Here is a 23,633-nt window from a genome sequence, read left to right on the forward strand (position 1 = left end):
ATGTACTTGCTGATTTCCAAGATTATATATCTAGGTAAATGCCCTAGAAACAACCCCCCAACCACCCTCCTGCAACAGAATGCATGCTCCCTTGTCTCAGCACTTCCCCGTCTGCCCCCTAAACACGGTCGCGATGCACATGAACCCGGCCCCGTTGCACGGGTCCCACACGCCCTCGAACACCTGCACCTTCATATCGACGTCGTACACCTTGTCGTTCTGTTTGCTGTAGATGGCAAAGTGCTTGGTGTTCCACGTGTCGATCCGGTTCCCGTCCGAGCACTCGCGCTTGCCGTTCACCCCCAGGCACTCGTCCGTGCTGCTGGCGAGCTCGTTGCAGCGCGAGTCGACCTTGCAGACGCGCTTGCCGTTGAGGGTGACCTCGGCCTCGTACTGGAGGCCGTTGAGGTTGAGCCCGGTCATGACCTCGGTCATTTTGATCTTGATGCACGGGTCGGGCGGCGGCGGCGGGGGCGCGGGCGACGGCCTGGGGGGGGACTCGCAGACGTTGCAGAAGACGGTGACGTGGCAGACCTCCCCACCGGCCTGGCGGGCTTGGAGGACGGCGTGGTCGGTGATCTGGGGGGGCGCCGGGGGGGCGGCTGGCGAGAGGTCCTTGACGACGGGCGCGGCTGGTGCGAGGACGGGACGGCCCGCGGGTGGCCGTCGAGGGTACTTGACTGCTGCTGCTGCTGCTACCGCGGCACGCTTCTCCTCCCCGCTGCCTTGGTGGTCCTGGTGGGGGGCAAGGTTGGTCGGGATCGTGCCAAAGGCTGACACTGTTGTCGGCTCGGGCAGCTCGCGCGCCGCGACGCCGCCCGTGCAGCTGACCCACGCGGTTCTGGAGACGCACAGCAAGTTGCCTCCACACGACGGGATGATGGTGAGCTCGTAGACCGGTGTCGAGGTCGGTGTGACGGCGCAAACGGTAGTTGTCACGCAGGCCGACTTGCCGCCGCTGCCGCCGCACGAGGCCGATGTGGTGGAAAACCAGGGCGGGGGGCAGGATAGGGAGGTTGGTGCCGGGAGTGGAGGCAGATCCTCATTAGTAGTGGGACTGGGGGTGCTCCCATCAACAGGGCTGGTGATGCTGCAGACGGAGCCGTCCGGGCATGGGGTGGCGACGCACACCGTCGCTGACGCGCAGATCTGACCCTGGCGGTCGCCGTAGCAGATCCTTGTGGTAGTGGAGGAGATGCAGTTGGAGGGGATCGGCTCGACGGCTGTCGGCGCAGGGGTGATGGTGGACGGCGGGAGGCGGGTGGGCTCGGTAAAGTGCGGCGGCTGTCCGGTGTGATCGGGCCGGCACCAGAAGTCGGTGCAAAGAACGCCGCATCCGGTGGTGCAGGTGGGGGAGGGAGTGCCAATTTGGTAAGTAAACGTCTTGGATGGGCCGAGCTGGTCCTGCCCTCCAACGTCGCCGCCGTCACTGCCACCGCCACCACCCCCGTTACCCGGTGCCCCGGGTACGGGACACTGCCCGCCCGCCTGTCGCTTCCTCGACTGCCTACGGGCCAAGTCTGAGCCGGGATCCGAGCCGTCCCAAGATCCGCCATCAGAACCGCTCCCCGAACAATCATCATCATCCCCATATTGGTCGTCCTCCTGCCCGAAATGATACCTATCGTCAGGACCGTCATCAAGGTCTTCGGGGTACGTATCACATTCGGCTGGAAGCGAGTCCCCGAAGTAGCACTGGTTGTCCGATTCCGACTGACCGTTCCACACTGAACGCACCCACCTAGTGCGCTTCACGTTGTTAGCGTAGCGCCCCGGCTCGGGGTTGCGTTCCGTGTAGTCGTCGTACAGGACACGCCGCTGGTTACTCCATATAAATTCCTTGACGTAGGCCGGGTCGTCGAACTCACGGAGTCTGCTGGGATCCTTAATGGCGACGAGGGCGCGCAAGTACGCCACTAAGCCCGACACGACCGGCGCCGCAAAAGACGTCCCGTTGACCACCTCGAAGTCGTCGTCGCCGCCGCCCAGGAGGGAGACGGCCACATCCACGCCCGCCGCGTATACCTCGCACGCTTGGGAAAAGATACCCCTGCGGCCGTGGATATCGGTCGCGCCGACCAAGATAATGTTCGGGACCTGTGCCTCCCCGCGAGGCCAGACGTCGCGAGCGGGCGGCGGCACTAAATCGGCGTTGTGCCAATCTGGGTGGTTGCCAGACGCAACGACGATAACTACGCCGAGGCTGTCTAGCTGCTGGAGCAGCGTGCTCAACATATTGCGCATCGGCTCATTAAACACGATCATGCTGAACGACATATTGATAACCGACTTGGTGCCGCGGCCGTTGGACTTGACCCGCCCCAGCGTCGTAGTCAGAGCATCGATGAGCATCCAGGCCCAGACGGGCGAATCCGTGCCCTCATCCCACCGTCTATGAGGTACGTCGGTACCGATGAGCCTGACTTTGCCTTCGGGGCAGACGCCGGTGTAGCGGCCTGCGATGACGGAGCCCACCCCGGTGGGGTGGTCGGGGTACCAGACTAGATTGTCGTCCCACCACGACGACAGGTGCCGGGGCAGCGTCTCCTGGTGGCCGTTCTGGCGTAGGGGGAGGAAGTGCGGGTGGTCCGTCTGGTAGCCGCTCTCGATCAGGTAGACGTCCTGGTCCTGGCACTCAGAGGCGTCTCGCTGGTAGTAGTATCGGTCTCGGTCGTCGCCCTCTTTGAAGTACTCGTCGTTGCTCGCAAACTCGACTTCGGGCGGGATGCTGAGGTGGGCCATGGCGTAGTTGCGCATCTCGCTGCGCGTCCGCTTAACGATCCTGCGTTTGGGGGAGATGGGTTGGTCCGGATAGCCGACGGCCAATGCTGCTGTCTCGTTCCTATTCCGACTTTGCACACCTCGGCGAGAGCCAGGTGAGGATCGACTGTGTCGTCGTCGCATCCTTGAAGACGACGAGGGGGATCCCGGGGGCGAGTCCTCCCGCCGCGGCGGGTGTTCTATCATATGGACCGAGCCAATCTATAAAACAAGGTGGAGTGGTTAGCCGCGTTGCAGATGGAAGTATACCTAGGTAATCTGGTTAATATAAAAAGCTTACCCCATACGACCCCGTTAGTCCTCGACCATAAGCCTTTCTCGCGTCATACAGCCAGATAAATGCTGTGAAGACCGGGTCGTCGATCGTGATGACTGTCCAGTCGTCCAGCTCTTGGCCAGACACAGCATCCTCAAGCTCCGCCCGCAGGGCTCCGCTGATCTTGCTCAAAGGATTGTTGAGGACGAGAGCGAAATCAGCCCACTCGTCGTCGTCTTCACAGTCGTCATCATCAAGAGTGTCATCTCTCTCCCCGATGGACCTCGGCGTAGGTTGCGGCGAGGCGCAGGCGGTCTTAGACACGCTAACGGTAAGGTCGGTGAGGGCGCACCCCAGGATCGGAAACTCGCTGGACATGGTGCGGGACGAGATAGTCCGGACGGTGCCCTGGGTGGTTGTCGTGGCGTACGAAGTGGTCGAGATAGTGAGCGTCGCGGTTACCGGCTTGCACGGCGTCGGTGCGGCGGGGGTGACAGCGAGTAAGCCGCCACCGGGGTGGATGTCGATCTCGGGCCACGGCAGCGAGCAGGGAGGGTTCGCGCAGCCGATGTGCCATCCACCCGGGAGGTTGATATAGCCAAGGGGCATGGTCCCCGGTCCGTGGCGGCCTGTGGGCAGCTCAACATCCCACCAGTCGATCTTGATGCCGAGCTCGGGCCAGTTGATGCAGATGTTAAAGAACCAGAGGTCGCACTTGAGGCGTGTCTTGCCAGGAGGGGGAGGATCATCGTCGTCTTCTTCGTCGACGGGGTCAACAGTGCCCGTTGGAAAGCCTGGGAGCACAGGGGGGTCATTATCGTCGTCGTCGGAATCGTCAGAATCCTCCACTGGGCTGGTGGGCATGGCAATCGTTGTTGTGTGCCCGCCAGCATTGGGGGGCCGGGGAGTGTAAGTGGTGTTGATGGTCGTGGTAGGAGAGCTTGTCGGATTGCTGCTACCGCCACCACTACCACCACCACCACCGCCGCCGGAAAAGGCACCACCAAGGGGCGGGGGTAGGACTGTTCTTGTTGTTGTCTCGCTGTCCTGACCGGTCACCACAAGCATGAGGGGAGGCGGCTGGATGCTTGGTCGTAGCGTGACTACGGCCCCCGCGGGCTGTCCGCTGGTAATGTAGTGGTTGAAAAAGTTGACGACCGAGACGGTGGTTGTGCTTGGGGTGCTGACAGCGACGATAGTGGTTGTGGTGGTGCCAACCTCAAGCGTGGCCGTGTACGGTTGCATTGTGAGGACCTTGGGCTCTTGCAGCGAGCTGGAGGGGAAGACCATGATACACGGGGCTGGGCATTGGGCCGCAGGTGTCTCGAACACCTCCTGGCCGATGTAGACAACGTCGCCGTATTTCTGGTCATCTGAATCACCAGAACCAGCCACCTGAAAGTCGATGCTCCAGACCATGGTGCCGCCGAAGCATCTCGAGTCTGCCCAGGCCTTCTTGGCGGCAAAGGTCTCGTCGTCGTCGTAGCCGATCCACTGGTCATCCCATGTGATCTGCTTCATCATCGCGTCGGGAAGGTACTGGGGAGTGAGGCCCTTCCGATCGATGAGCTGCTGAATCTCGTGGAGCGACATGACGCCCTCAAAGTTGGTGCAAGGGGCCGGGTTGCTTCCGCCAGCGAAGGGACACAAGAGCTGGTTGCAGGTCGGGTCAGCCAGGGTGTAGCCGCGTCCGTACAAGGCGAGACCAAAGTTCAGCTTGGCGGGATTGAGGCCGTCAAACCACAGCGGCTTTGTATTCTCGGAGATTTCGCGAATGTCGGCCTGGCCGCGAACCTTGCTGCCCAGGGCCTTGACGTCGGCATCCCAAGGGCCGTGCAAGTCATAGGCCATGAAGCCAAAAAAGTCGACGTAGGGCTCCATCGCCTTGGCGTCGAACCAGCGCAGGTACCAATAGTCAGGCGCCAGCGTCAGGCTGATGCCGTAGTTGCTGCCGTACGCGGCCCTCATCTCCTTCATCAGCAGGACGAGCTTCTGCGTGTCGGCAAGCTTGTTCCCACCTCTCTCCGGATCACCAGGGTACTCCCAGTCAATGTCGACGCCGGTGAAGCCATACTCATCCATGTAGTCCTTCACTGACGAGATGAAGACGGCTCGGCGGTCACGGGAGGCGACCATCTCGCTCCATGTGCGGTGAGTGGGCGTCCCCTTGTCGCTGAAGTCGAAGCCACCGATGGCGATCCAGGTTTTCAGACCCGGTTTAGCGAGTCCGGTGAACTCACGCATCATGGCGGGATCATCCGGGTGGGCGTGGGCGATGCGGAAGGTAGATGGGTCAATGGACGCGAAAGAATAGAACAAATGGGTGTAGCCAGTGGTGTTGAGCTGCCTGGGAGAGACCTTGTTGCAGAGCCGGTTACGCACGTTCCATGACTGGTAGTAGCCGATGTGACGGCCACTGGTGGTGCCGCCGCCGTAGGGGCATGAGGGCGGGCCGGTAATGTAGCAGGAGCCGTAGCCAGCCTGGCAGGGCAAAGTGCCGCGCAGCGGGTCGGCGTTGTGGCAGTACACCTCGGTGGACTAGTCGTACATGTAGCTATCAGCATCTTGGACAAGGGAAGGTAGGTTAGGTAGGTAGGTACTCACCCCACACCAGCCGCTGGATGAGCAGCACAGCTTCATGCCGCAGGGCATCTGTCCGAACTCGCTGTGTTCTCCGCACATGGCCGTGGCAGTGCAGTTGAACCGGCAGCCCTCTCCGCAAAAGTCGGGGCCAAAGCCGCAGATGTTGTCGGGGCCGCAGCAGCTGCCGTCAATGCAAGGTCCATCGTGACAGTACAGCGGACCGTCGCGTCTGGACAGGCTTGCCGACCGCCGTGTCAGATTGCTGCTCGATGATGGCTCTGGCTCAGAGACAGAGGGCTCCTCAAACAAAAGAGGCTCATGGGGAGGTAGTTTGAGGGGGTTGGAATGGCCTGGGCTACGGCGAGAATCGGGGATGGCGGCCGCGTCACGGCGGGCAATGATAGAGTCGATAGGGGCATCTGTTGTTGAGCGTTGTATGATGTTGCTGTGAGGGGCAGTTTCGGAAAAGAGGAAAGGCGAGAGGCAAAAAAGAAAGACCGCTGCAGCTACCCAGAGGGCAGTGCTGAGGTGATTTCCCCCTCCGCGAGGCATCGTTGAGTCAAGCCTTGGAGCACTTCAGACGAAATCTTGAAAGGGAGGCCATGTAAACATGTTTATAAGCTCCGTCGTTACCGGATAATCGGGATTGAGGTTGCCACTAGTCATCTTGTTCCGTTAAATCGAACCTGTCACAGGAAGAGTGATGGGATTCTCTAGTGACCCACTGACAGGGGTCGGACTTATTCAAAAAACTCTAGTGCTGAGGATTTACAAACTATGATCTTCGGCGAAGGGTTTAGGGCAGTCTGCTCCGAACACTCCAACCCCGGTCACAGCAACCTCGCCGGCCCGATGTTACCGAGATGACATCTAGACCGTGATAATTCGGAGATTCTTGGTCGACACTGCTTGTCCAAGGGCCGAGGCAACCGCCCGAGCGAAATGATCAGGCGACTTCAACCAGGGATCGGGAACATCACTTCCCCCTAGGAACTGAAGTCATGCCCCGGGGCCCGAGCAAAAGCGCGAAGCGGAGGTGACCGACATATCTCGACTATATCCCCCGCTAAAACCCTTTGTTCCTCACACAAACCACAAGCACTGCCTTAAGCCTTTTTTTCAGCGCCCCTCGCCATGCGCTTTTCCAGCGTGACCACCCTGCTCGGCATCACCACCGCACACCTCGCCGGTGTCCTTTGCCAGAGCCCCGGCGATCCCCCACCATGGCACAACGGTGCCATCACAGAGGATGGCTCTTGCGGCCCTGACATGTCCGACGACTGGGTATGCACACCTACCTGGGGAGCCTGTTGCGGTGCCGACGGCCGCTGCGGCTTCCAGGCAGCCTGTGGTGATGGCTGGTAAGTCACCTCACGCCCACTTCAGTGTCTTGGGGATCATCATCTCTTACAAAAAAAAACAGTCAGCAAGGCTACGGCAACTGCAACGTCCCCTGGACCGGTGTGCCCTCTCCAGACGGCTCCTGCGGCTACCCAAACCTCTACAACTGCACCAACTCGGGCTTCGGCTCCTGCTGCTCCGCCACCAACTGGTGCGGCGACTCCTCCGCCCACTGCGGCGCCGGTTGTCAGTCTCTCTTCGGCACCTGCACCGAGTCCAACGTCAGCACCGACGGGGAGTGTGGCACCAGAAACGGCAAGACGTGTGCCGGGTCTGGCTTTGGAGACTGTTGCTCTCCTGCCGGCTTCTGTGGCGGCACCACCACCCACTGCGGCGCCGGTTGTCAGTACGGCTTTGGCACATGCTCGAGCGGAAGCGGCAGTATCTCTACCGACGGGGAGTGTGGCACCAGAAACGGCAAGACGTGTGCCGGATCTGGCTTTGGAGACTGTTGCTCTACTGCCGGCTTCTGTGGCGGCACCACCACCCACTGCGGCGCCGGTTGTCAGTCCGGCTTTGGCACATGCTCCGGGGGAAGCGGCACTATCTCCACCGACGGGAGGTGCGGCACCTTCAACAGCAAGACGTGTACCGGATCGGGCTTCGGAACCTGCTGCTCGGCCGGCGGCTACTGCGGAAGCACCAACGACCACTGCCAAGCGGGTTGTCAAGCGTCATTTGGGACCTGTAGCAGCGGGAGCGGCACCATCTCCACCGATGGAAGATGCGGCACGTTCAACGGCAAGACATGCACAGGATCGGGCTTCGGGAACTGTTGTTCCTCTGGCGGGTATTGCGGAAGCGCAAACGACCACTGCCAAGCGGGCTGCCAGGCGTCCTTCGGTACCTGCAGCGGTGGAAGCGGGACGATCTCGACGGACGGCAAATGCGGCTTGAATGGCAAGACGTGTGTTGGCTCCGGGTTTGGAAACTGCTGCTCGGCGACTGGAAATTGTGGCGCGACGGCGAATCATTGCGGACAAGGATGGTGAGTATTGTTTTCAACAACCAACACAACTGACGTAAGGACTGATTGCTAATGTGATTTCAAAAACAGTCAAAGGAGCTTCTCCAACGCGTGTCTCACGACCAACATTCCCTCGGTCGACGGCAGCTGCGGTCCCAGCAAGGGCGGGTGGACATGCAACGGCGGTGACTTCAACAACCAGTGCTGCAGCGCGGGGGGTTTCTGTGGCACGACGAGTGCCCATTGCGCGACAGGGTGTCAAAGGGGCTACGGCCGGTGTAATTAGGATGCTTCGGGGACTCGCAGTCATCGAGTGTAATGACGGTGTAGGATACAACGTCAACTGACTTAAACCGAGCTTCGTTTGATTGAAGAGAGTATTGAGGGACCTAACGGCAGTTGCCAAGGCAACCATTCAGGGGCGGGCTAACAGATGCAAGCTGTGTGCCAGTGATTCATTACGACTTCAGAGCTGAATCAACACCTGTTGAAATAACTGGTAAAAAGAGAAGGAACTTGAGAAGCAAACCTAATAAAAATAAAACTGTTTGCCGTAGCTATGACTGAGGACTCCATGTGGCCTCCCACCAACGCAATTCTACATTGGATATCTAGCCCCACCAAAAATGGAGTCAAAATGGAGCCAAAAACATACAACACCAGGGATTCCCCAGTGGTCACCCACCTGAGTACTGATCTGGCGATTAGCTGTTTATCTAGGGGAGAGCGGACGGGATCCCGAGCTTTCAGCTATCTATGGTCGTATGTGCTGGGTTGTTGTGAAAACAGAACCCATAATGGGATCATCACGACGTATGTTGAGCGGAAAACCCAACCCTAATATAGGAGGTACCCATGTTCTCTCAACCAATGGAACCATAGAGTGATCGGGTTTACAACAGGATAGCTAGAGTGTTAGAGAACCTTCTTCCTTCCCATTTATTGTCAGCAGGTCGTGTACGCCCTCTTCCTGGTCCATTTTCTACCAGCTCTCCGGACATTTAACGCGAAAGCTTCACCTCGCAATTTGGGCACTTGGTTGCATTTGTTGGTCACGAAGTACAAGTGAGACTTAGAGTCTGGGTTCGGCACGGGGATGCCGTGAGAGAGGCTGTCTATTACTAGAATGTGATCTCGAAGCGACGAATAAAGGGGGCAGATTGGGATGCAAGCAATTTCGAGCGTCAACCTCCAGGGTTCCGCCTGACAGGACCCAGCCTGTAGTTGGGTAGGTAGGTACCTTAGGTAGCTGTTAAACACTGATACTATGAGTAACAGTCACCGTCTTCCGTATTCCACCAATCCCACCATGCCCCTGGATCAAGTCCTGGCTACTCTCGGTTTCCGCGACAACAGCCCTCTGCGGCCTTGCAACCGCCCCATCCCCAGCTGGCCAGGTCTTCCACCCATCCAGTCCTATGTCTTGTTGTGTTTGCCGTTTGAACCCAAACTCAAACCTCAGTCTTGAGTAGAGCCTTGTTTGGCGAAGGATGCGAGTCCAAAACGTATACAAAGCTGGTGCGCAGGCGACGATGACCGTTCCAAAGATTTCCACGTACCAGTTCACATACGTCAGCTGAATGATGGTAAATGGTGAGGAGATTGGTATCATAAGGTACGCAGTACTACTATACTAGCAACCTCGGCACCGTCCCAAGATTCAAGAAGCTGGAGGGTCTTCCGTCCCATTTTTAACAATGGCGATTCTATACGCCAAACTGACCGTGCTTGTGGTGATGATACTGCCCAAGCAGGCATAAAGTCAGCAACTAGCCGAGCTCATAACACGCCTACCTACAGAGCGGAGCGTTGAGAACACTCACAGAATCGCAAAACCAAACAAAACCACCAATCCACTCTTCGTATCCCTACTCAGCCTCAACCCCCCAATAATCGGAAACGGCAGCCCAAACAACAGCACATCCGCCACCACTGTGAAAACACCTCCCACCAGAATCAACGGCCCAGTCTCGTCGCAGACCGGTAGCTTCAAACCCCTGGGGACACAGCCGGCGATGTACCAGATGTCGATTATACCGTAGATAATCACTGAGAGGACCAAAAAGGTGTAGCACGTCCAGCGAACCCAGCGGATAGTCCCAAAGAGACGGAGGTAAAAGGTGAGGATGAGAGCTTTCGTGTTGGAAAAAGGAGATGATCCTTAAGATGGTGTGGGTAGCCCAGACTTGGTAGACTGTGGGCGTGATGGACGTGAGCGGGATGTCCCAGGCGTGGCGGGCTATGCCTAGTTGGGCGACTGTGATGGTTGTGAGAGTTAGGGAGCAGATAGCAGAATCTGGAGAAGGGGAGAGGTGAGTAGGTACCTGAAGCTTACTGCGGTACATGGTGGCCCATTGGGCGATGCCTAGGGATAATGTGAGTAGGCACACGTCTTTTGATGTTAGCTATCGTAGATACCAAGTTCACACGGAGATGTGCTGCCTACAGTCGTCAACATGCAGCCGCGAAATGATGCGCCCAGTGGCAATCCGAACCACCGCTATGATCACGGTAATAGGGATCAACGCTGCTCCCGTTCCCAAAATAACCGGGCCCAAATCATCAACTTGATCTGGTGGTGAAGCGGGCAGGGCACTGTTGAGATTGCCGGTAGTCGCATGCTGCAAAAAAGCCATATTCTGCGATCGTTTGGTGGCTTCATTCCCCTTGGCACCTACTAAGATGATGCACTCAACTTTCGGTAAGATGGACACGGCTTTTGACCTTGTGTTCGGAGAGAAACCGCAAAGCTCGTAACTAGGTAACGGCCCTCGGGTTTGTCACAGACTTATTCCCACGGTAGCATCAGACAGACAAATGGCCGATCTCGTGGCTTTGGCGGAAGAGGATCGACCCGCTTACCTGCCGGAGTTACCGACCTTGAGCCTATCACGAAGACAGACACTCGCCAGTGCCTCACTTGAGCATATATGGAAGGCAACGTAAATTGCGGTACGCCCGAGACATATCTTGACCGAACTGTCCGACTGTTTTGCTGGGCCTTGCCCAGACATAAAGTCGAACGTAAAGCTTGTGTGACCTTCCCGAATCGCTGGATCCTTGCAAAGTTATGTGAGGAAGGAGCGATATGTAATACAGAATGAGGCCCAGCATTTTCCCTCATCTGTAGAGGCAGATTTAAGCTCCTTTAATTCCTGCTTTTCAACATATAGATTCAAGTTTTGACTGAACTCTATCAGCATGTTGTGATGACTCTATCCAAGGATCTTGTAGTTTAATACGTAGTAACCATCAACCTAATCCAATCACTCCAGTCCTCTATCGAAGCCAGTCGGAACTTTGAAGACCCAAGGTGCATTTGAAGTGACTTCCCCGACAAGGCAGATTTCAACAGGTATTACAACCCCACGTTCGTCCATCACCAAGAATGTTAGCTCGTTTCCCATTCCCATGACCCCCGCGGCTTGCCATTTAACGACAATTAGTTCCCAGCTGCTGTCCCTGATTTGAGAGCAAACTGTATCTCACGGTATCGGCACCACCCCAATTTCAGTCCACCCTGAGCCCTCAAAGCTCACCTCGACAACCGTGCCATTACGCTGAAAGTAGCACCGCACATTGTCCGGCGCCAGCGGGACCTCCTGCTCTTCCCAGTCCGAGTTGGTAACAGCCAAACTGGAGCACGCAATATCCGAATCTTCGTCAACGTTTTGGAATACCGCAGGCGATTCCTCCATCCAATAAGACGAGTTTTCCGTGAACCAAACGGAAAATGTGCCGCTGGTATAACTCTTGATGATGAGATAGATGTTCACCGGACCCTCGTCGTCGTTGTCATTTTGAGCGACGGCGAAAGCGGCCATCGGCGCCTGGGGAGGGAATACATATTCCAGTGGGAATACTGAAAGCTTTGTTAGCAAACAGACCCTTGCCATTTGTTGGCAGTTGACCTACTTTCTGGAACCTGGTCGCGCTGCACGGATTCGTTTGTGCCTGGACCAAAGGCAGGGTAATGGAGGGCTATGCCTTGGTTGGGCTTCTGATAGACTACACCGTAGGCCTCGTAGTCCCTGATCTTGGTAAAGTTGGTGCTTGTGGGTACTATGCACAATGATGTACCCTCGTAGGCAGCAATGGTAAGATTCTTTACATACCAGTCATGGCCACTACTGGGAACAAGGCCACGCCTTAGCGCTAGATCGTTTTGAATAATATGACCGGACTCGTGTTGAGTAACGACGTAAGGCCAGTATGAGCCTAAACTAGCCCCACTGGCCATGGTAAAATCCCCAATATCACGACCGTACCCGCCCGAGAAGCTTTCAGTCTGAATGTTTGGTTGTATGGTTTCGTTGATGACGGCGGCAAAGACCTTTGTGTCCTCCTCGTAAAATAGTACTGTCTGCGGCTAAGAGACATCTAGTGAGCTTGGGAATCAATGTAGCAACAAAAGAAATGGACATACATTGTACGCTCTGCCGTCAAGAGCTATTGTGGCGGCAAGTGAGGTACCGTTGGTTGCCTTCAAGTCAAGCACTGGTTGTTCTTCCCATATGGAAGTAGAACTGCCTGGGCCGGTGATACTTCGCGAGCGTCTGACTCGACCTTGGGGGTCGAGGTAAAAGAGGAATCTCTCAACATCACCATTCGCTTTGCGCCAGCCCACTGCAGAGAGTTTGGAGCCTTGGCGGATGGTTTCTGGCCTGCTGTTTAGGACAGCGTTGCTGTTATCATCGCCAGCTCTAAGTGATAACACGACACCCAGAGTAACGCCGACAACAATGGCAACCACCACACAAGCAGTACCGCCTATGATCCACCATTTTCACCTCTGGTACGATTTGCTGACAGGAAGTGTGCCCTTTTCGGTCGAGGTTGGACTGCCCACATCTAGTTCCCCGTTGCTATCGACCGCCTGTGGAAAATCTTCGCTGAGGTGGGCCTTTTGAGCTTGATGTTGAGCCGGTACCAGATAGAACTTGGGTTCTTCCTCCGGACGAACTTCGGGAAGGTAATCGTGTGGCACAACCTCGAGGCCCGGCTGGTCGTCGAAAGGCAGTGGAGAAGGTCGTTGCGCCGGGGGCTGCATGGGAGGTGACTGGTGGGCCATGTGCTCCTCTCACAAGTGCCGGTGTTACCCCGGCCCAGGCGGCATGTGGTTTTCGTTTATCGTTGTTGGAACTGCGGCGTCAGTCGTGCGTACAAGGAGCAGAGAAAACAGGGCGAAAGTCCGACGGGATTTTGGAGCGACATGCTGCCCGGCTTTACGTGCGAATGAGAGAAGACCCTGTGGAAACGACTCGGCTCGCCAAGGACGTTGAATTTCCACCGCAAGCACACCGCTTGCGCATCGGATCATTTCCCTAAGTTCCGCCTGGAGATGGAGTAAACCTATCGGTGACGCTCCAATCGTTGTGGCCTGTGCGCATCAATCTCAGGGGTTATGTGCTGTTCTGGTTAGTGTAGAGGATTCGGGTGGGTCGAAGCTAATAGAGGTAGGTCCACTCGATGCTCGCTAACCCTTGCAATAATCCCCCTCTTGGTGAGTCTCTGGATCGAAGGTGAGGTTGGTGATACTGAAGGCTGGTCAGGCTACCAGACTGAACGATGATTGTCGAAGTCAGCCGTGAGTCTTGACTTGCATCATACCTGGATCTCATATCTAGGACCGCTTTAGTCATGTTCATGAAGGCCACAACATGTTCAGAGGCTGGTGGTCCTGGTACCCGCTCATGTTATATCTCACCAATACCAGTGCCGAGAGCAAGAGATCCAACTAGAGCAACCATGCCAATCCAGGCTTCTCATGAGAATCTTCGAGCTTCAAGAGTGCCGTGCACCCCAGTGACCTTCAGTTGGGTCAGTGTTAGATTGACATCTAGATAAGGATAGGTCGTCGACTCAACTCATACCTCTTGGCTGTTCTCCAACATCTCGGGCGTGATGGATTCTTAGGTGATGTTCTCGATATTTGAGTGGCCACGATTAAGTAGGTGTTGGCACTGTAGGTATCGAACTGTCTTGAAGAAACAGCCTTCCACTTCCAGGGTGACCCCAAAAGCCGAACCCCACTATCCGCAGGGCTGTGTGCCAAGCCCCACTCCCGCTCCCTAGCGCCAATTAAACGCGACTCCAGAAGTCAATTCCAACGGCACGGCGCTGGTCAGCCTGCAAAACCGCCCTGACCTCATTTCACACTTTCAACATGGCTGCCGCCAACACCAGCAATCTTTCTCTTCCCACCAAACCCAAAAGCGCCCCAGCCTTTTTCTTTTTCTTTTTGGTACGGAAGCTTTCTCACCGCATTTTTGTTATCGTGGTGATGGTTGACCGATTCTTTATCTCTCGTTTTAGCTGCGCCTTTCCGGCTGGTGATATAGATAGCGGGACTTTTTTTGGGGGAGGTACCGAGGGGAAGGGAGGGGCTGAGCTTGTTGTGGGCGCGGGCTCTCTTGTGTTGCAATGTCAGTCCGGTCGGCCGGGACGGGGGTTGAGAAGGGAGTGGTGGTATTAGTGCGGAATTTCATCATTTCCTTCTTTTTTTGTTTTGTGCTTGCTGTTAAAGATAGATGTGCTTTTTTGATAAAATCAACTTTGTAGACTTAGAGGTGTATGGAATGTTTTGTGGCTGAGGTTCATATCTGTCCGCGTCTCCCCCATCTTATACACATGAGGATCGGAACTGGGGTTAGGGTTAAGGCCGTGCATGTCACTATAAATGTGGTGTTCGGTACACGCTGGTCCCACAGCTTGAGAAGCCGATTGGGATTAGTTGTCAGGGAGAGATTTCTTTGGCATTCAAGATGGAAATGTATGTTGACTGAAGGACCTTGGTACATTGCTAACGACCTTGGAGCAGCTTGGATGGGAAAGCCACCGTGTTCGGATGGACGGTTTCTGTGTTCGGACTATGGACTGGCGGTGTTGAGATGGATGGTTTATATGTTTAGACTAACAATAGGTAATGCTCGGATAGTGGACGGTCATTGCTGGGATAAAAGGGAGAGAATGCTTGGATCGTTGACAGAGGATGTTGGAATTAAGAATAGGGGATGTTCGGATTAAGAGTTACAGATGCTGGGACTTGAAATTCTCAAGGTCATGCTATAGACAGACACACTGATAGTTTCAATGCATAGGTTGGATATGTTGTGTGTAGATAGTTGATGGTTGTGGCTCTCAATGTCCAAACCCCCCTTTATTTAGTAGGAAGTTACCCCTGAACAGTTGTCATGGCAACCACTTCATAGAATCGATAAAAGACGGTCACGACCATGGTGCCATGTCCAATGTGATATACCTTTATTTTCTTGTGAGTCCTCCAATGCTGGAATTCAGTTACAGAAGACTACAAGACGTGACGGATCGATCCATCGAGAAGAGTGTTGTCGTTGTTGACGTCACCGGCGATGTATACCACACGGGTTCAGCGGTTGTGGAGATGATGCTGGCCATAGGCCTCGTGGACCTGACGCTCATGGTTGTCTGGCGGGGACTTCCTGGAGAGGCTGGCATGGTGGTCGCCTGCACCAACGAAGAGGATTCTTGCGCGGTCCACAGCGCGCCGACAGTTGAAGTCCCGTTGCTGTACGCCATGGTCAAACAACAGCACTCCACCCGCCCGCTGAAACCTTCGGTAGCAGCAGCAGCAGAGTCTGTCGAGAGAGTAGCCATACTCGCGAGCCTGTTGGCCTCCTGGGCTGCCTTCAATTGCAAGACCCCGGCAACCAGAGCTCCAATGGCAAAAAGAAGTCCGATGACGACAAAAGCGAGACTGAGCGCGGCAAACCAAAAGATGTAGTATTCGCGTTTGTTGCGCTTATCAAACCGAAAGCCCCAAAAGGTGCGTGGTGACGCGCGGTTGAATGTGTCTTCCAATATCAAGAGGCGAGCTTTCCAGAACTTGAAACTGTCGACCTCTCTTGGCACAGTGATGATCCTATCACTCCATAATTGAGTATGGGGTGGCATTTCCTGGGGATACAATAGCTGTGTACCAGCCCTGGCGTCAAGCCCGCGCACCTTTCGCACATACCCAGGCCAGGGTATCTCGTCATTCTGCAACTTTCGCCGGAACCAGGAGATATTGTCAATGTCCGTGTCGGGGATGAGTAAAGCCAGGGTCTTGAGAGTTTCCTCTGCAAGTTCTCGGTAAGGGTATTGATTTCTGATGTGAGGAGGTCTGGTTAGTAATAATCTCGCGATGCGTTGTGGGAGGCTATCGGTAGGGGTAGTGCTCACACATCCGAGGAAAAGAGCCACATCTCCCTCAACACCGTTGCGTGATGAAAGATATAGACTGAGTAGTCATTGTCTTGAGAGAGTTTGACAATAAGATGTTGAAATATATCATCAGTCCATTCAATGTGAAAAGAAACAAGTCTGCTCATCTGACGGAGAGAGAAGTTCCCAGGGAATGCTCGAGTGTCATGCCCTCCTTGGTCCTCCACCTCCACCTTGTCGATAATGCCCAGAAGCTTAGGCATTGTTTCTACTGCAACTGACGGGTCGTGCAACGGGTTCGTCTGGTAATCAGCGTTTCCGAGTTTCACAATATACCGACACTGTTGAGGCGATGATGGTCCCAGGATGGCCATTACGGCCTGAAGCAGTGTTTTGTCTCCATCCCAGACAAAGTTGCAATCTTGGGAGCCAAAGCCGAACATGAGCCATAGTCGCGCGGCCATGTCCAAAGAGTTGTACATCCGTTGGACCTAGAGTGGTACACGGAGCGTGCCTCATTAGTTATGGGCAAGTGTTGGACAAATCGAAATCCTGAAAGCAAAATCTTACATTAAGCCCATGGGGGAATCCAGGTTCATAAGTCTGCGCTATATCAGACTTGGTCATTGCAGCGGAATGTGAATCCTTTAAAATCGCGATCATGTCAAATAGTTCGCCGAATGTCTCCAATACGCAGTCTTGAGTCCGGAACTCAGAAAGCTCTCTTTCGAGGTATACCACGTAACTATCATATTCGTCTTCACTTTTGTAGCAATACGTCTTAGTATGTACCCAATAAGGTGCGATAACGTGGTAAAGAGTTGAGAAAGAATGATCTGGGGGAGGGAAAAGACTAGGTAGGTCGCTTACTAGGCAATGTTGCCATAACAATGGCCCCATATTCCGGCGATGAGTTCGTCACGGTTGCTTGGTCCGATCCACTGCGGTCGGTGGTTCGGAGACGCGTGATTCAATGGCGGATTCTGAGAAATTCCTTGGAAAGCCTTGAGTGTCAAACGCCACAGCGGAAGTTGAGGGTGAGGAGGATTGAGTGCAGACATGGTAGCTGATAGCGGGAAAGAGAAACCGAAAACCCTATTTCGCCTAGGCTATGGGTGAGACTAAATGAGTGCTGCAATCGCTCATGCGTATGACGAGTTGAGTAGGGGTATACTTGTTTTCTGCAAGCCAAAATACTCTGCCGTTGTCAGTAACACTTTGAACAAGGCAAGGTAGGTAGGTACCTATCTTTCCAGGTCTTCTCTGCAAAGTTGATCAACACCCACCTACGGACAGAACTGGGAAACCCAAAGTCGTGATGCAGGGCACAAAAAGTAGGTACGACATTTGCAATCATGACTCTGTCGTAACCATTCATTGTAGTTACATTCACCTACACTGCTGTCAAATAGCGTAGTGGCGAGTTCACCTATCTACTCTCTGAGTACTACCTTTGCTAGCAAACCGTAATTAGTTTCGTCACAGAAGGGGTTTGAAACCGATGTGCAGATGGGTTGTCTTACCGGCTTGTTGTGAACATACCTGATGGGAGAAGTAAAATATGTAAGGTTCCTGTGGGTACGTAACACCAGGCGGGGGTGTACGTGAGGTGGGTACTGTACAAGCTGGATAGCACGGCTATGCTGATTCACTGGACTTGATGACTGCTTGACTTTTGTTCTATGTCAGGACTTTCATGACCGTTGTGGCGATGATGGTAAGATGGTGATGAGGCTGAGAGAAAAACAAAGTTAAGCCACACGCCGCCTTGTAATGTACAAGGCGTTAGGCCCCTCGGCATCTTGGAGACCGGCGGTGCCGAAAATGCCTTCTGGGGGCATTGCATTGACATCACACTGGCAGGCCAGCTTTACGGCTGCATCTGATCTTCGTATCTCATTGGCGGCGTATCGATACATCACATGTGTTGCAAAGACAAACATGGCCACGACTTGTGACACAGGCGGAATGAACGGCACACCTGAACCGACCAGGCATGTGCCTGTTCCGCGCTTGCCTCCGCCTCTGAAAGCCACCTTGGACAAATCCCCAAACCACGTGATGGATGTTTCGTCTCATGTAACCAACAGCTCAGATCAGATAAAAGGATGTTTCCTTCTTTTTACACTGTGTTGGACGAAAAAGAAAGTGGCATAGTATCACTATTCTGCTCCTTCAACTTACCCCCATCTACCATATTCAATTCCTCCACGCTTGTCCAGTGTCTTTACCATGGAAGGATTCGACTCGAAGAAAGCGTGGCGCAGCTCAATGACCAAGTCCATTCCCTCCTCGTTTGGCGGGTCAAGTTCACCACGCACGCCACTCAAACCAACGGGATATGCTGCCCGAATGGCAGCAGCAGCGAATGACGATTACGTGCCGTTCCGCCGTACCCACGTCATTGAGGACGACGATGCCGAGAAGCGCAACTGGCGAATCGTCGGTTTCGGTAAAAACAACGTCACGCCCCTCAACCCCGAAGCCGAGCAAGCTTTCGAGAGCATCCGACCGCAGCTCATGTCCGTCATACGCAATATCCCATTGGCCTCCGTCAAAAATAGAGGGCCTTCCGCGAGAAGTCCTACGGCAACTGTGGAAGGGTACCGGGTCACAGACAAGAAGAAATCCAACCCAGACAGACACGGTGTGAATGCTGTGGTGCTCACGAGCAGCTCGCGCCCCTTTGCAAAAGAGGTCAAGAAGCAGATATTGCGAACTTGTATTTTGGAGTCTGGCAGAACAAAGTTCACGCTGGTTGTGCAGGATGAGCCACCCGAGTGGGATTGGCGTGCAGACGGAGCGGTGGTGGATGCCCGGGAGCAGCCTCGACTCCTAGGAGCCAATCCTCCCGATCATTCCAAAGGCCCCTCGGCATTCCCCATACTACGGCGCTGGATACGGTTAGGACGTAGCGCCATTAGATCCTGTCTGGTTTGTTGTTGCTCGTCTATCATGCGAACTTTCCGGATAGCTTCAACCCAGCCAAGGCTTAACAAGCAAAAGGAGAAGGACCTGGAAGAGATGAAGGTCAAAGCGTAGGCAAGGTTTCTCTTTTGTGGGTGTTTTCTCGGTGCCTGGTTGGATGCCCTTTCCTTCTATATAGACTTCTTTGGAAGCCCTTTTACATCCAACCCTTCGCTTCATTTGTTGTTATGCTTTTACAGTTGTGATCTTTGTTTTGTTTTGCCATCATTACTTTACGACGACTTAATGTCGATACCTAGCCTGCCGAGCTCAGCATCCAGCGGCGCATTGTATGTGCTCATGACTGATCAATTCCTAGACTGGGAACCAAAACTACTACAGATGTACGTGCATACAGGGCTTAGACTTGATCTTCCCCTGCGGCTAGGCAGTCACATCACCACATGATTGATTAGAGCATCTCTCCGCTCTCAAGTTTACCCAGAATCCCACATTCTGCCATCATTGCACTGCAGGAGTCAGCTTCACACTTGCGCTAGAAAAATAATGGAAAGTTTTTGGTGCTTTGTACACGGCTAACTACTATAGTTGAAGGACCATGCGATTGTTGTGGATACATGGGTCCAGTGTGGCTTGACGGATACGAGGGAGGTGCGGCAGGCTTGTTAATTCCAACACGAAGTGGCCTTCTCATGTGTGTATATATATATATGAGAGTTTGTTTCCTCTCAGCGAACCTGTTCATTCTCTCTCTATCTGTTAAGACATGGGTTAACTTTGCGCGCTTCTGCCAGATCAGCTTCGAAGACTGCACCGTGGTTGATGTCAACAGTCTATCATCCACCAAAAACCAACATTCTCAACTCGATGCTGACACGTGGCTCAGACGACTCTGTGTGTTGGAAAGAGGCATGTAGGCACCCTATGGATCCCAACAGGTTAAACATGTTCTCGTGGACAGTGCAACCAGAATCACGTACTTTGCGCTTCCACAGTCTGATCCGAATCATACACCTTGATAAAGATGACATCCTCTGGCGTCATCTCTGAGAGAAAATGCCATTTTTGTTTCGGATTGTACTTTCCAAAGTATGTCTCGCCCACATACCGCCTGCGAACAATATCGCAGGTTACAAGGTCATCGGGGTTGACGGTCCGCGCGTCGCAAAGGGCTAGTGGCCAGGATTTGACATTAGCCAAGGGTCTCCAGACACTAGACATATCGAAGTCAGAACAAGTGTGCATACATGAGTACGGTTTGAAAGAGGCATACTTAATCACCCGTACCCGTCCCTTCAGCAACTCGTCTGCCTCTTCGCCCATATGCCTCTTGACCCGAAGGAGGGCGCCGCGTGTACTTTGGTCTAAGCGCGTTAGCCACTGTCTCAGCCACTCTGACTGTGACAAGATCTTGAAGCCAACCGATGTGTGGATGTGTAGCTGGGAGCAGCCGGTCTAAGCCATCTTCAAGGTTGATGGTGCGTTTGGCAAACTCGTCGGCATCTATGCTTTCCCTAATAAGCTTGCAAAGAACATGTCAAAGGACGCCTCATGCCACAAAGCCCAGGTGGTTTAGTCCAAAACATACTCGAAAGTCAAAACAAACTGTTCTGACCACCTCCTGGTCCGTTTTCTCGCTCAAATGCTGCTGCAGAAGCCGCTCCATCTCCGGAATGTAAGACTCCTCCACTACAGTACGGTCCTTGAAGTCCTCCGTCCTTGTTATATGTCGGGTAAACTGGAAGCTATGTGTGTCAAGTGTGTATTCATGTCGGCGGTTTCGAACGTCGTGCAAGGCCCGATCCAATGCAAATAATGCAAATATGGCCACGTATTTGGCTTGAATTGTGAAGGGGAAACTTCTACTTGCTTTGATTTGTTTGTATTTGAGCATTTGCCAAGATGCAATCTACGGATAATTCGTACACAAAACTCTAGTTTGGGCGGTTTTCACCCTGATCTCAGACATTATCATCGATGTGCTGGTCCATGGGGTTAGGGTTACATGTGCGGTACTCCTATTAAATACCGCTTGGCAAGTAATCCAATTCAATTCAAATACCAAAAACTGACTATTTGAGCCAGTTTTTGGCCCATTTGAATTGCTTGCTTTGATTTGAACTTGTTTCATTTGCATTGGCTCGGGCCTTGACGTCGTGGACGCGGACGGAGTGGGGCTCGAAAACGAGGTTGCTGCGCGAGATCTTGTTCTGGAAACTTTCGGCTGGCAGGAAGACTTCATATGGCTTTTCTTGTGAGTATGGAGGTTGCCATTGCAGGAATTGAAACGACGCATCAACGACCGCCATAGTGTAGCTTGCTGCGGATTGCCCGCGCGAGGTTGAAGGTTGATTGCGGCGGTGACGTTGCCCTATGGGGTTGGTGTGCCGATTCTGTAGGCCCAACGAGTAAGGAAAAAGAGATGGTAGCCGTGCCACCCCCCCTCGGATAGCTGTGTACCCCCCCTACTGGGGTTAGGGTTAAATATGGCTCCTGGAGTTGACATGACCCCGTCCACAACCTTTTCCGATGGGACTTCATAGGCAGGCACCACCCACATTTTAGCCAGGCACCACATGTAAATTAGCCTGGCACCACACCTATCTTACACAGGCACCACTCTCTCACGTTCAATCAGTCACTGCTTGTCGGAACACAGTCAGGGAGGGACCTTCAAAACAGCATTGCATCACATTGAATAAGAGTCTGCAAAGTGAAACATGCCTTCCATTTTACGAACTCATATGACTACAATCATTGCAAAATCCACCCTGTAACTCAACCATGCACCGTACAAATCTGGGATTAAGAAGCAAACCCCCCTCGGCCACGTCTAGATGCAGGTCATCACTTGGCCAGAAACCCATCGCAAGCCATCCTCACATAGCCGTTGTAATTCGTCATCGGAGCCTCGGTCTCATTTGAGCAGTGTATATAGTCGATATGGTTCTCGAAGCGGCAGGGGTAATGGCCCTGATCGCAGAAAATCTGCAGCGCCTCAGGATGGTACCAACACCCGGTATTCACGCCGAGAATGTCGAATCCAATATTGAATTCGGGAATAGGCATGAGGTATCCCCCGTCGCAATCTGAACCTCTACCAATATGCCATGTTGCGTTATACGGCTGGGAGCAAGGGAATAGGACCGCCTCGCTCATGCGGGACTCGAACATGTCGTAGAAGCACTGCTTTGTGTAGTTGGGATCTTCCGGTGTGAAGATGGTGCGGTGGAAAACCCACAGTCTGCCGAGGTCGCTGTTCACGGAAGGGGTCTGGGTGCTGGCGGTACCACTGAGAGAGGAAGTCGTGCCGGTCGAAACAGTGCCAGAGGAAGCCAAGGCAATTCCTGTTGACTGGTAAGAAGTAGGAAGAGTAACGTAAGAAGTCTCCCAGGTGACTGAAGCAATTCCAGACCGCAAAGGTCAGTTGACAGAGCCAAAGAACAGAATGTTTGTGAATCAAGGTCGAGGCTCTTACCAATAGAGGTTGTCTGGATTACTGTCACCGTCCCCGAACCTGCGGGATCGCCGGCGGCGGCAGCAGCAGCCGCAGTGACGCCGACTAGGAGGAGCAAAAGCTTGAACATTGCAACGGTTGAAGGCGGGTTGATTTGGACAAGTGTGGTTGATGAACTGAAGAAGAATGGCGAAACTGGCAGATGGGTGGTTGAAGGAGATTTTGTACTGAGAGACCTGAGGAGTTGCCGGCTTGTCTGTCACCAGCGATCACAGCCGTAACTGCATGTTCACCCGCTATGGCACTTCGGCCGTCACCAGGAATCCCCGCTTCAAGTGAGCATATGACGGAGTCTGCGAATGCGTAAGACTGTGGGAAAGATTCCGCCCTGGCAGGTCCATATGTAGATGGAAGGCAGGTGCGTACCTGAACCTCCAAGCACCAGTGTCGTCCGCATGGTCAAGCCCAGCTAGGTAGGTAAGGTAGGTACAACCCAGCTGTCGAAGCGCAAGCAGTTGCACGAATGCTCACCGCAGGTTGTTATGGAGCAGACATGTCCCGGAAAGATTGAGCCCGGCGCTATTTCCTCTCCTGCTGGAAAATGGAGTCTCTCCATGTGACTTCACCTTTGACCCATAGGTATCATGGTAGCCCGGGTGCTTGGACACTTGCCAGGATCTCAAATTTGCTTTGGATACGAGGAAGTCGTGAGTTAGGTAGTCAGCTGCGCACTCTCCAGACTGCCACGGAAATATTTCTTACATTGACACTGACATACATGGTTTCTCATCTGTACTGTGTCAGGTATGTTAGTCAGGGTGCATCAAAGTTGCCTGTATGCTACAGGTACCTGAGTACACCACTGAGAGAGGCGGTATCACTATTGCAGAGTTGTGCTTTTGAAATCATGAAGTGGAAGTTTGAAGTTTGCATGGCTTTGGATTTGCCTGAAGCCATACTGAACACAACACCAATCCTCGCCAAAGGGGTCGAAAATAGAAAGCCCTTTTATTATAACCAAGATACACATACCAAGATAACCAAACCATTACCCATATCATTACATCATAACCATC

The 23,633-nt window shown here is 53.8% G+C and overlaps 5 protein-coding genes across 5 annotated transcripts, besides 1 other annotated feature; 2 read left to right on the plus strand and 3 right to left on the minus strand.

The window, feature by feature from the left end:
- Positions 1-96: 96 nt before the first annotated feature.
- On the minus strand, positions 97-6,172 carry PODANS_5_10820 (uncharacterized protein; the record flags this gene model as incomplete). Its single annotated transcript, XM_001905596.1, has 3 exons — positions 97-2,982; positions 3,062-5,566; positions 5,642-6,172. 3 exons carry the CDS (start codon positions 6,170-6,172, stop codon positions 97-99), a joined length of 5,922 nt encoding a protein of 1,973 aa, XP_001905631.1.
- A 582-nt stretch (positions 6,173-6,754) lies between these two features.
- PODANS_5_10830 (uncharacterized protein) lies at positions 6,755-8,013 on the plus strand (the record flags this gene model as incomplete). Its single annotated transcript, XM_001905597.1, has 2 exons — positions 6,755-6,929; positions 7,007-8,013. The coding sequence occupies 2 exons, from the start codon at positions 6,755-6,757 to the stop codon at positions 8,011-8,013; spliced, it is 1,182 nt and encodes a 393-aa protein (XP_001905632.1).
- A 619-nt stretch (positions 8,014-8,632) lies between these two features.
- Positions 8,633-8,757: a sequence feature (rRNA 5S).
- Positions 8,758-11,473: 2,716 nt separating this feature from the next.
- PODANS_5_10835 (uncharacterized protein) lies at positions 11,474-13,059 on the minus strand (the record flags this gene model as incomplete). The annotated part of the gene is made up of 4 exons (XM_001905598.1): positions 11,474-11,850; positions 11,904-12,357; positions 12,415-12,691; positions 12,779-13,059. 4 exons carry the CDS (start codon positions 13,057-13,059, stop codon positions 11,474-11,476), a joined length of 1,389 nt encoding a protein of 462 aa, XP_001905633.1.
- Positions 13,060-18,404: 5,345 nt separating this feature from the next.
- On the plus strand, positions 18,405-19,214 carry PODANS_5_10840 (uncharacterized protein; the record flags this gene model as incomplete). Its single annotated transcript, XM_001905599.1, has 1 exon — positions 18,405-19,214. The coding sequence occupies one exon, from the start codon at positions 18,405-18,407 to the stop codon at positions 19,212-19,214; it is 810 nt and encodes a 269-aa protein (XP_001905634.1).
- Positions 19,215-21,947: 2,733 nt separating this feature from the next.
- Positions 21,948-22,687, minus strand: PODANS_5_10850 (uncharacterized protein; the record flags this gene model as incomplete). Its single annotated transcript, XM_001905600.1, has 2 exons — positions 21,948-22,498; positions 22,579-22,687. 2 exons carry the CDS (start codon positions 22,685-22,687, stop codon positions 21,948-21,950), a joined length of 660 nt encoding a protein of 219 aa, XP_001905635.1.
- Between the last annotated feature and the right edge of the window lie 946 nt (positions 22,688-23,633).

The sequence above is a fragment of the Podospora anserina genome, chromosome 5 (assembly GCF_000226545.1).
Source record: "Podospora anserina S mat+ genomic DNA chromosome 5, supercontig 10".
NCBI classification, from domain to species: domain Eukaryota; kingdom Fungi; phylum Ascomycota; class Sordariomycetes; order Sordariales; family Podosporaceae; genus Podospora; species Podospora anserina.